Source organism: Microcaecilia unicolor, chromosome 2, assembly GCF_901765095.1.
Source record: "Microcaecilia unicolor chromosome 2, aMicUni1.1, whole genome shotgun sequence".
NCBI lineage: Eukaryota > Metazoa > Chordata > Amphibia > Gymnophiona > Siphonopidae > Microcaecilia > Microcaecilia unicolor.
The window spans coordinates 41,185-53,321 of record NC_044032.1 but is presented as its reverse complement, the minus strand read 5'-3'; the positions used below and the strand labels follow the sequence as shown (position 1 = coordinate 53,321).

The 12,137-nt window shown below is 44.6% G+C and overlaps 1 protein-coding gene across 1 annotated transcript in view; it reads right to left on the bottom strand.

The window, feature by feature from the left end:
- The window catches only part of LOC115461760 (killer cell lectin-like receptor subfamily B member 1C), a 43,657-nt gene extending 42,080 nt beyond the window's left edge, over positions 1-1,577 (bottom strand). Inside the window, exons 1-2 of the mRNA XM_030191805.1 lie at positions 1,493-1,577; positions 1,301-1,405 (exon numbers count right to left, since the gene is read on the bottom strand). Of these exons, the coding sequence (XP_030047665.1) occupies positions 1,301-1,405; positions 1,493-1,577 (190 nt within the window). The remainder of the gene's footprint in view (positions 1-1,300; positions 1,406-1,492) is intronic.
- Between the last annotated feature and the right edge of the window lie 10,560 nt (positions 1,578-12,137).

Sequence of the window (12,137 nt, the reverse complement as noted above, 5' to 3'; positions counted from 1 at the left end):
ACGTCCAAATGCAAATTTATGCCACTTTTTGGACGTTTTTGAAAATGAGCTCCACAGTGAGACAGAAGAGATAGAAATGTCTGGGGATGGTCTTTATTCTCTGCACTGTGTGATATAGTGAGGTACAGGGGAAAGAAATGTCTCAGGATTGGTTTTATTCCCTGTAGTGTATGATACAGTGAGATAGAAATGCCTGGGGATGGTCTTTATTCTCTGCACTGTGTGATATAGTGAGGTACAGGGGAAAGAAATGTCTCAGGATTGGTTTTAGTCCCTGTAGTGTATGATACAGTGAGATAGAAATGCCTGGGGATGGTCTTTATTCTCTGCACTGTGTGATATAGTGAGGTACAGGGGAAAGAAATGTCTCAGGATTGGTTTTATTCCCTGTAGTGTATGATACAGTGAGATAGAAATGCCTGGGGATGGTCTTTACTTGAGCACACAATTTTGGAACGCGCTGTCGCGCAACTTAAAATCGATCTATGAACTAACTGACTTCCGCAAACTATTGAAGACCCATCTCTTTAACAAGGCATACCACAAAGACCAACAAATGTGAACTCCTTCACATATATCCAGCACTGCCTTGAATATTTGCTTGTTATACTAATATCATGCTGTATCATTATCATGTTACCCAAAATCCTATGTAATACTAAGTGTTTATTTCTTATACATCTTCACCATTCATGATGTATTGTAAGCCACATTGAGCCTGCAAAAAGGGTGGGGAAATGTGGGATACAAATACAATAAATAAATAACTTCCCTTCAGAGTGTGATACAGTGAGATAGAAGAGATAGAAATGTCTCAGGATGGTCTTTATTCTCTGCAGTGAGTGACACAGTGAGATAGAAGAGATAGAAATGTCTGAGGACTGTCTTTATTGCCTGCACTATGTGATAATTATTATAGTGAGGTAAAGGGAAAAGAAATGTCTCAGGATTGGTTTTATTCCCTGTAGTGTATGATACAGTGAGACAGAAGTGATAGAGGGTCAATTTCCCTGCACTGTGATTCAGCAACTGAAATATTTAGGGATGGTCTTTATTTCCAGCAGCATGTGATATAGTAAGATACAGTGAGTAGAAACAGTAAGGAATTATCCTAATTTCTTGCCTTATATTTTTCCCTTAGTCTTTTGTAAAGAGGCATTGATTCAGAAATTGTTCTCTTAATAAAATATTATATTATAAAGCATAATAAGGTGTGTTTGATTTTCATGAAATCTAACTATCCTCTGAAGGAGATTCACCCCCCTAATAAGCTCTAATGAATATTAAAGCTATTATTTACCTTTCTGCCTTGTTTCAGTCTTTGCAGATTCCAAGTTGACCTTCTCCTCTGAAACCTCTTGGACCCTTACAGCAGCGTAGGTGACCTGTCTGTCCTCCTGCAGTGCTGGAATTATGCAGATTAGAATCGTGAGTTGTGTCCGAGCATTATAAGTCCGTCAGTCCTGTTAATATCTACGCAACATCTGAGCACATTTACCTGGAGAGCGAGTTTGGGAGGGCTTGAGTTTCTTTCGCTTACCGAATCTTGTATCAGAATAAGTCACAGTTTCAGCCATTGTAAATACCTCTCTGTCTGTGACCCAGCTCTCTTGGTGAGATCAAGGTGGAGTGTAGGAGCACAGGAAGTCTGATGACTCTTATAGTGAGAAATAAAACTAACTGAAAGCGTATATCAAGTTTTGAAATGTGACGTCATCATTGGGACCCGAGAGAGGTTTGACCAGTTAAATAACTCAGTCTATACTGTACCTTTCCAGAGCACTGATTACTAAAAGACAGGCAAAGAAAGTACTCAAGTAATATTACTTTTCAGGAACAGATGGGAGGACTGAAGAATGAAGAGGGCAGATGGTAAGAGAAACTGTAGTAGTTTTATTTTTTTAATTGCTCTTTATTAGGCACAACCATTCAAGCAAAAGATATAGACTGTATATAAAACATTTACCAGTTTCTTATTTGTACATATATTCAAGTCTTTGCTTAAAGCCCACCTCTTCAATGCTGCGTTCGGCACCTAACCCTTACCGTTCAGTGAATCCAGACTGCCCCAATTTGACTGCCCCTATCGGACCGACCGTTCACTTGACTATTAGATTGTAGGCTCTTTGAGCAGGGACTGTCTCTCTTTGTTAAATTGTACAGCGCTGCGTAACCCTAGTAGCGCTCTAGAAATGTTCAGTAGTAGTATTTATTTATAACATTTATATCCCACAATATTCCCGCCCATGGGCAGGCTCAATGTGGCGTACAATAGTTAATAAACAAACCATAATACAATCACATAAAGTACAGTGGACAAGGGCCACAGGAGGGAGAAAGAGATGACTGATGAGGGAAAGGAAGAGAGGGTGTGTGATAGGGTATCACAGAGTGAGCTGTGGGCTAAAAGGCTGCAGCTCCTGCAGGACTCGTGGCAAACGCTCTGCCAAAAAGGAAGGTCTTGAGACGCTTCTTAAAGGTCGGGTGATCCGAAGTGATTTTGATCTCATGAGGTAGCCCGTTCCACAGTTGAGTGCTGAGATAAGGAAAAGAGGAGCCATAGATGGCCTTATATTTGAGGCCACGGGGAGCAGGGTAATGGACAGTAAGGTACAGGAAGCTCTGCAACATTTGTGGTAGAGCTTCCTGTACCTTACTGAAATAACTGAAATGTCAAAAGAATACGCTCAATCGATTCAATTACCCAACAACTCTCCCCTTCCCACTTACCGCATTCCCAAATACTCCTCCCAAAATACCCAACCACCCTTTTAACCCCACTGATAGCAACCAGCACAGGGTTATCTTTCTGATAATTATCCCATCTATATGAAGTACATCAGCTGGTGGGTGTCTTATCTGTTCAAAATCAAACTCCTTTCTCTATAGGGGAATATCTCTCAGTAAAGTTCCCATATGGATTGAAAATGTTTCCACCTCTGGGTTTCTTCATGTCTAGGACTCTTCCTCTTTATTAATTGCAAAAGTATCTGAGCAGCAACAAGCCTCCTAATAGGAAAATCACTTTCTTGGCCAACACTAAAGGTTTGGCAAGAAACATCACAAGAACGTAAGCATTGCCATACTAGTCATATTTATTTAAGAACAATAGAGCACAGTGAAGATAAGAGTTATTGTAGAAAAATATGCAGGAGGTTTTTGGCCAATGATGACATGGTTACCCTGTGGAGTACTAAAGTTTCTGTGATTGTTCACTGAGTACCGCAGGAAGTTTTGAGGTCATTTCCTCCACGCTATTTTTAGTAAAAGGATCAAAAGTATTTTTCCCAAGTACACAGTATTTTGCCTTGAAGTTGCTTCTTGGTTCTGTGGTGAAAGTTCAATTTTTGAAGTGATATTCAGCTTAGCCAGTTATCTTCTAACCAGTGAAAGATAACCTACATAGTCACGCAGTCAAATACAGCCACTAAACTTTTAACTATCATATGCAAGACGTTATCTTGAAATGCTCACAAGCTTAGCAGTGGTCAAGGATGGAGTTAAATTGCTGCCTTAATCTTAACAGTATCAAAAGAAGGAGCCAGTCGGGACATCAAACATTGAAATAGAGGCCTCAGATTGCCATTAGGAGCATACAAAAAGGCAAGGGGTCAACACAAGATACTTACAATATAGCTCATAAGGTTTTTCCTTCAGGGGTCTCATTTTTATCTTTCCTCCCTTCGTTATGCCCTACATGCCATCCCATTCTTTGCATTCCTCCTCTTCTCATTGTCTTGCTCCCCCGTCTGTCTAGTGTTCAAGATAAGAATCTACCCATCATTTGACATTTTTCTCTTTTGCGCCATTACTCTGAAATTCTTTGCCTGTTGAAATCCTTTCAGAACGGTCATACTCTCAATTCAGATCTCTTTTGAAGGCTTATTTTTTTCCCCTCTGATGCCTGTTCTGCTCCTGGCAGCCTTATACTAGTTTTTTTTTAGTGTAGCCCTAAAGTGTGTTTAATGCTTTTAATGTTATTCTCTCTTCTGAGGATTTTTACTGCTGCAGTCACTTCCTGCAGTGATATATGAGTGATGCATTGTGTGTAATGTAGTCTCACATGTTCTGCAGCCAACCCTTCTTATTTGTATAAAGTTCGTTACTAGTGGTCTTCTCTCCTGCAAAGGCATCCTCCCTTTCTCAACCGAGCTTGATTCCTTTGTCTACCTGCTGTCATTTCCTTATTATTTCTACTATCTCTGTCCTGATGGGTCAGCAAGGGAATGACCTGTCTCTCCAATCCAGGACTACCCTCTATGACCAGCTCTGCTACCTGGTCTCAAGCCCTGTCCCTATTGGTCCCTTCCATATCAATCCCCTGGGCTTGTGGGTTTTCTTCTTGACCCCTCAGGCATTCTCCATCTTGTTTCAGATGCACACGTTCCCCTGCTCCCCTGCAGTGAACTTGTCTTCAGCTCAAACAAAAACTCACTGCCTGATACTCACATCACCATGCAATACCGATCACTTCTCAAACATCACCGTCATGGGCACATCCCTTCCAATAACCGGCAATCTAAAAATTCTAGGAGTCACCACTAACTGCAATCTATCCTTCGATAAACAAATCTCAAACACCACAAAAAAACTAAAACGCATTAAAAAACTAGTTCCCAAGAAATGTATTCCGGTCACTAGTCCAATCCGTGGTCCTCTCACATGACGATTACTGCAATGGAATTTATGCCGGATGCAAGGAACAACTATTAAAGAAAATGCACACAGCACAAAACATAACATAAGTACATAAGCACTGCCACGCTGGGAAAAGACCAAAGGTCCATCAAGTCCTATCCACGATGACTCCCAGATCCCTTTCTTGGTCTGTAACTCCTAAAGCGGAACCTTGCATGACATAGCCGTAATTTGGGTTCCTCCTTCCCACGTGCATCACTTTGCACTTGTCAACACTGAACTTCATCTGCCATTTGGAGGCCCAATCCCCCAGTCTCACGAGGTCCTCTTGTAATCTTTCACACTCCTCCCGCGATGAGACGACCCTGGATAACTTTGTGTAATCTGCGAATTTAATTACCTCACTAGTTATTCCCATCTCAAGATTATTTATAAATATGTTAAAAAGCAGCGGTCCCAGCACAGACCCCTGAGGGACCTCACTAACTACCCTTCTCCATCGAGAATAATGACCATTCAACCCTACTCTCTGCTTCCTATCTTTTAACCAGCTCTTAATCCATAATAATACTCTGCCTCTGATCCCATGACTCTCCAGCTTCCTTTGGAGTCTTTCATGAGGCACTTTGTCAAACGCCTTCAGAAAATCTAGATATACAATATCCACTGGCTCCCCTTTGTCCACATGTTTGTTCACCTCCTCAAAAAAATGCAGTAGATTTGTGAGGAAAGACTTCCCTTCACTAAATCTGTGCTGACTTTGTCTCAGTAGCCCATGCTTTTGTATGTGCTCCGTAATTTTATTCTTAATAATAGCCTCCACCATTTTTCCCGGCACCGATGTCAGACTCACCAGTCTATAATTTCCCGGATCTCCTTTTTAAAAATCAGCGTTACATTGGCCACCCTCCAATCTTCCGGTACCACACCTGATTTTAGGGATAAATTGCATATTACTAACAATAGCTCCACAAGTTCATTTTTCAGCTCTATTAATACTCTGGGATGAATACCATCCAGTCCCGGTGATTTACTACTTTTTAGTTTGCAGAAGTGGTCAGGCAGCAGAAGGCGTGTCGCAAGTTTCTGTCCAGGGGTGTTTTTGACACTTGTGATGTGGTATCCCGATTTTCTGCCCAAGGTATAGCGATGCGCAGACTCTCATGGCTGTGTGCCTCTAACCTGGAGGAACGAACTCAGCAGAAAATAGCACATATCCCGTGCCGGGGGGATCACCTTTTTGGAGAGAAGGTTGAGGAGATGATTGATCATCTCTACCAGCGTGATAACGCTATGGATTCTCTCTCCCGCCGGGCGCCTTCTGCTTCCACTTCCACCTCTAGGAAGTTTTTTAAGGGAAAGAGAAGTGCTCCTTACGTTTCTAGGAGCCGTAAGTACACTTCTTATTCCCGTCAGCCGGTTCAGGCTCGACCCCAGCCCGCTCGCTCTTGTCAGCAGCGTGCACCGAAGCAGGCCCCTGCAGCTCCCCAGCAAAAACCAGGGACGGGTTTTTGACTGGCTCCAGCAGAGCATAGCCGACATTAAAGTGCCTGTGCCGGACGATCTACCGGTTGGGGGGAGGTTAAGATTTTTTCACCAAAGGTGGCCTCTCTTAACCTCCGATCGGTGGGTTCTTCAAATAGTCTGGTCCGGGTACACTCTCAATCTGATTTCTGAACCTCCAAATTGCCCACCAGGAGCTCAGTCCTTCAGCTCTTACCACAAGCAGGTACTTGCAGAGGAACTCTCCGCCCTTCTCAGCGCCAATGCGGTCAAGCCCGTTCCACCAGGGCAAGAAGGGCTGGGATTCTATTCCAGGTACTTCCTTGTGGAAAAGAAAACAGGGGGGATGCGTCCCATCCTAGACCTAAGGGCTCTGAACAAATATCTGGTCCGAGAAAAGTTCAGGATGCTTTCCCTAGGCACCCTTCTACCCATGATTCAGGAAAACGATTGGCTATGCTCTCTGGACTTGAAGGATGCTTACACCCACATATCGATACTTCCAGCTCACAGGAAGTATCTTCGATTTCGGCTGGGATCACAGCACTTTCAGTACTGTGTTTTGCCTTTTGGCTTGGTGTCTGCTCCCAGGGTATTTACAAAGTGCCTGGCAGTTGTTGCAGCGTCACTACGCAGACTGGGAGTGCATGTGTTTCCTTACCTGGACGATTGGCTGGTGAAGAACACTTCCCCGCAAGAAACTTTGCAGTCCATGCGGATGACTATTCAGATGCTAGAGATGCTGGGGTTTGTCATCAATTATCCCAAGTCCCATCTCGTTCCAGCCCAGAAATTGGAATTCATAGGAGCTCTGTTGTGCACAAAGACAGCTTGTGCTTAATCTTCCAGGACCCAGAGCGGACAATCTTCTGTCTCTGGCTTCCAGGGTGCAAGCGTCTCAGCAGATCAAAGCTCAGCAGATGTTGAGACTTCTGGGGCACATGGCCTCCACAGTTCATGTGATGCCAATGGCACGTTTACACATGAGATCTGCTCAATGGACCCTAGCTTCCCAGTGGTTTCAGGCTACAGGGAATCTAGAGGATGTCATCCAGCTGTCCATCAATTTTCGCAATTCTCTCAAATGGTGGACCATTCGCTCCAATCTGGTCTTGGGACGCCCATTCCAAATTCCTCAGCCACAAAAAGTGCTGACGACGGATGCATCCCTCCTCAGGTGGGGAGCGCATGTAGATGGGCTTCACACTCAAGGAGCTTGGTCTCTTCAGGAGAAGCATCTCAGATCAATCTCCTGGAATTGCGAGCGATCTGGAACGCTCTAAAGGCTTTCAGAGATCGGCTATCCAACAAAATTGTTCTAATTCAGACAGACAATCAGGTTGCAATGTATTACACCAACAAGCAAGGGGGTACCGGATCTCGCCCTCTGTGTCAGGAGGCCGTGCAGATGTGGCTATGGGCCTGCCAACACAGGATGTTTCTCCAAGCCACTTATCTAGCCGGTGTAAACAACAGTCTGGCCGACAGGTTGAGCAGGATTATGCAGCCTCACGAGTGGTCCTTGAACATGACTATTGCCAAAAAGATTTTTCGAGTATGGGGCACTCCCTCGATAGATCTTTTTGCTTCCCTGGACACTCACAAGGTCCCTCAATTCTGTTCCAGACTTCAGGCCCACGGCAGGCTAGCATCGGATGCCTTCCTCCTTTATTGGGGGACAGGGCTCCTGTATGCGTATCCTTCCTTAGTGGGGAAGACTTTACTGAAACTCAAGCAAGACCAAGGAACCATGATTCTGATAGCGCCCTTTTGGCTCCGTCAGATCTGGTTCCCCCTTCTTCTGGAACTATCTTCAGAAGAGCCATGGAGATTGGACTGTTTTACGACCCTCATTACTCAGAACGAGGGGGCACTTCTGCATCCCAACCTCCGGTCTATGGCTCTCACGGCCTGGATGTTGCGAGCGTAGAGGTTGCCTCTTTTGGCCTCCCTGAGGGTGTCTCCCGAGTCCTGTTTGTTCCAAGAAAGATTCCACACATAGGTGTTATTCTTTTAAATGGAAGAGGTTTGCCGTCTGGTGTGACAGCAAGGCCCTAGATCCTTTTCTTGTCCTGCACAGACCATGCTTGAGTACCTTCTACACTTATCTGAGTCCGGTCTTAAAACCAACTCGGTCAAGGTTCATCTTAGCGCAATCAGTGCATACCATTCACGTGTAGACGGTCTGCCTATCTCTGAACAGCCTTTGGTGGTTCGTTTCATGAGAGGTTTGTTTTTGACAAAGCCCCCTGTCAAACCTCCTCCAGTGCCATGGGATCTCAACGTCGTTCTTACCCAGCTGATGACAACTCCTTTCGAGCCACTGGATTCCTGCCATCTGAAGTACTTGACCTTAAAGGTCATTTTCTTGGTGGCGGTTACTTCAGCTCATAGGGTCAGTGAGCTTCAGGCCCTGGTAGTTCATCTTTTTGAGAAAATTTACGGAAAGAACCAAAACACATAAAACCCACACTCACTGTATTGTTTCTGCATCAATACAGCCACTTCAGAATTCTTATCCCCCGTAATCTCACCACACTCCTACCTTTACCCACAGAAAATGTATACCAAATGTTTTCCTGTTATTATATATTGCCCCTTTTTGCTTCCGTTATTTCCTTCCAGTGTTTCAATGCTCTTTTCCATTATTACTTTCCTTAACGATACTTTGACTTTGTCTCGCATAACTGTAGTCCATAACCGAGTTGTAACAAATTGTATTTCCATAATTCATAATATATTGTAAGCCACACTGAACCTGCAAAAAGGTGGGAAAATGTGGGATACAAATGCAATAAATAAATAAATAAAAATGCACCTTTCCTTTTCTTTCATCATGACAAGGTAGTTCTCCGCACGCACCCAAGGTTTTTACCGAAGGTGGTGTCGGAGTTCCATCTGAACCAGTCAATTGTCTTGCCAACATTTTTTCCCCCTCACATGAGTCCGGGCGAAAGCAAGTTGCACACTTTGGACTGTAAAAGAGCACTAGCCTGTTACGTGGAGCGGACACGCCCCTTCAGACAGTCCGCCCAGTTGTTTATTTTTTTAATCCCAATAAGAGGGGAGTTGCTGTCGGAAAGCGCACCATTTCTAATTGGTTAGCAGGTTGCATTTCCTTCTCTTACGCCCAAGCTGGGCTGACTTTGGCCGGTCATGTCACGGCTCATAATGTTAGAGCCATGGCTGCGTCACTGGCTCATCTAAAGTCAGCCACCATTGAAGAGATTTGCAAGGCTGCGACGTGGTCTTCAATCCACACATTTACATCTCATTACTGCCTTCAGAAACATAGCCGACGCGACAGTCGGTTTGGGCAGTCGGTGCTGCAGAGTCTGTTTGGGGTTTAGAATCCAACTCCACCCCCCTAGGCCCATTTTTATTCTGTTCCAGGCTGCACTCTCAGTTAGTTGTGTTTTGTTTCAGGTCAATTTCAGTTATGTCCTCGCCGTTGCGAGGCCCAATTGACCACTCTTTGTTATGTTGAGTGAGCCTGGGAGCTAGGGATACCCATATGTGAGAATAATAGCCTGCTTGTCTTTGGAGAAAGAGTAGTTACTTACCTGTAACAGGTGTTCTCTGAGGACAGCAGGCTATATATTCTCACAACCCTCTCACCTCCCCTTTGGAGTTGTATTCCTCTATTCTTTTGAATCTAACTGAGGAATGTGTCCTCGCGGCGGGCAGGAAAAGGGACGCACGCATGCGCAGTGCATCCGCCCGCGCGGCAAGTGACATTTTTCAATTTTCAAGAAGACTTTGCTAGAAAGTCCTCCGGGCCGACGTGACGTCACCCATATGTGAGAATATATAGCCTGCTGTCCTCGGAGAACACCTTACAGGTAAGTAACTACTCTGTATCGGGCAATCAAGCCATTGTGACATCACTGATGAGGTTGGCTCTTATTGGTGGAATGAGTGGAGGAGTAGCCTAGTGGTTAGTGCAGCGGACTTTGATCCTGGGGAACTGTATAGGGCAATCAAGCCATTGTGACATCACTGATGAGGTTGGCTCTTATTGGTGGAATGAGTGGAGGAGTAGCCTAGTGGTTAGTGCAGTGGACTTTGATCCTGGGGAACTGTATAGGGCAATCAAGCCATTGTGACATCACTGATGAGGTTGGCTCTTATTGGTGGAATGAGCGGAGGAGTAGCCTAGTGGTTAGTGCAGTGGACTTTGATCCTGGGGAACTGAGTTCAATTCCCACTGCAGCTCCTTGTGACTCTGGGCAAGTCACTTAACCCTCCGTTGCCCCTGGTACAAAATAAGTACCTGAATATATGTAAACCGCTTTGAATGTACTTGCAAAAACCTCAGAAAGGCGGCATGTCAAGTCCCATTTCCCATATGACATCACAATATCAGAAGTGAGCCAAGCCATTGTGACATCACTGATGAGGTTGGCTCTTATTGGTGGAATGAGTGGAGGAGTAGCCTAGTGGTTAGTGCAGTGGACTTTGATCCTGGGGAACTGTATAGGGCAATCAAGCCATTGTGGCATCACTGATGAGGTTGGCTCTTATTGGTGGAATGAGCGGAGGAGTAGCCTAGTGGTTAGTGCAGTGGACTTTGATCCTGGGGAACTGAGTTCAATTCCCACTGCAGCTCCTTGTGACTCTGGGCAAGTCACTTAACCCTCCGTTGCCCCTGGTACAAAATAAGTACCTGAATATATGTAAACCGCTTTGAATGTAGTTGCAAAAACCTCAGAAAGGCGGTATATCAAGTCCCATTTCCCTTATGACATCACAATATCAGAAGTGAGCCAAGCCATTGTGACATCACTGATGAGGTTGGCTCTTATTGGTGGAATGAGTGGAGGAGTAGCCTAGTGGTTAGTGCAGTGGACTTTGATCCTGGGGAACTGTATAGGGCAATCAAGCCATTGTGACATCACTGATGAGGTTGGCTCTTATTGGTGGAATGAGTGGAGGAGTAGCCTAGTGGTTAGTGCAGTGGACTTTGATCCTGGGGAACTGTATAGGGCAATCAAGCCATTGTGGCATCACTGATGAGGTTGGCTCTTATTGGTGGAATGAGTGGAGGAGTAGCCTAGTGGTTAGTGCAGTGGACTTTGATCCTGGGGAACTGAGTTCAATTCCCACTGCAGCTCCTTGTGACTCTGGGCAAGTCACTTAACCCTCCGTTGCCCCTGGTACAAAATAAGTACCTGAATATATGTAAACCGCTTTGAATGTAGTTGCAAAAACCTCAGAAAGGCGGTATATCAAGTCCCATTTCCCTTATGACATCACGATATCAGAAGTGAGCCAAGCCATTGTGACATCACTGATGAGGTTGGTTCTTATTGGTGGAATGAGTGGAGGAGTAGCCTAGTGGTTAGTGCAGTGGACTTTGATCCTGGGGAACTGAGTTTGACTCCCACTGCAGCTCCTTGTGACTCTGGGCAAGTCACTTACTACTACTACTACTATTTAGCATTTCTATAGCGCTACAAAGCGTACGCAGCGCTGCACAAACATAGAAGAAAGACAGTCCCTGCTCAAAGAGCTTACAATCTAATAGACAAAAAATAACCCTCCATTGCCCCTGGTATAAAATAAGTACCTGAATATATGTAAACCCCTTTGAATATAGTTGCACCACAGAAAGGCGGTATATCAAGTCCCATTTTCCTTTCCCTTTTCTAATTTCCTATAGTTTATTTTAATTGTAAATTACTTTGACCCTCAGAATCTAGTGACACATATTTTTGTTATTTGCAATGATATTGATATGCTAATTAAAACTGACAACCCCAACACTGGTGCCCTGAGCTCCTTGCATGTTTACTGTACCTGTTACCTTTGGAGCTATGGGAAAGGGAAAGGGCAAGCCTTGGGTATTGCCAAGCCAGGCTCCTGCTCCCCCAAGGGTTCATCCAATAGATTTTGGGCTGTTCCCTGCTTTTTTTCTCTTGCAGACAGCCACTGGGAAATATGTCAGAATGAGGAGAGCTGGAGGGACAGCAAACAAGTTCACAATGTGAAAAAGA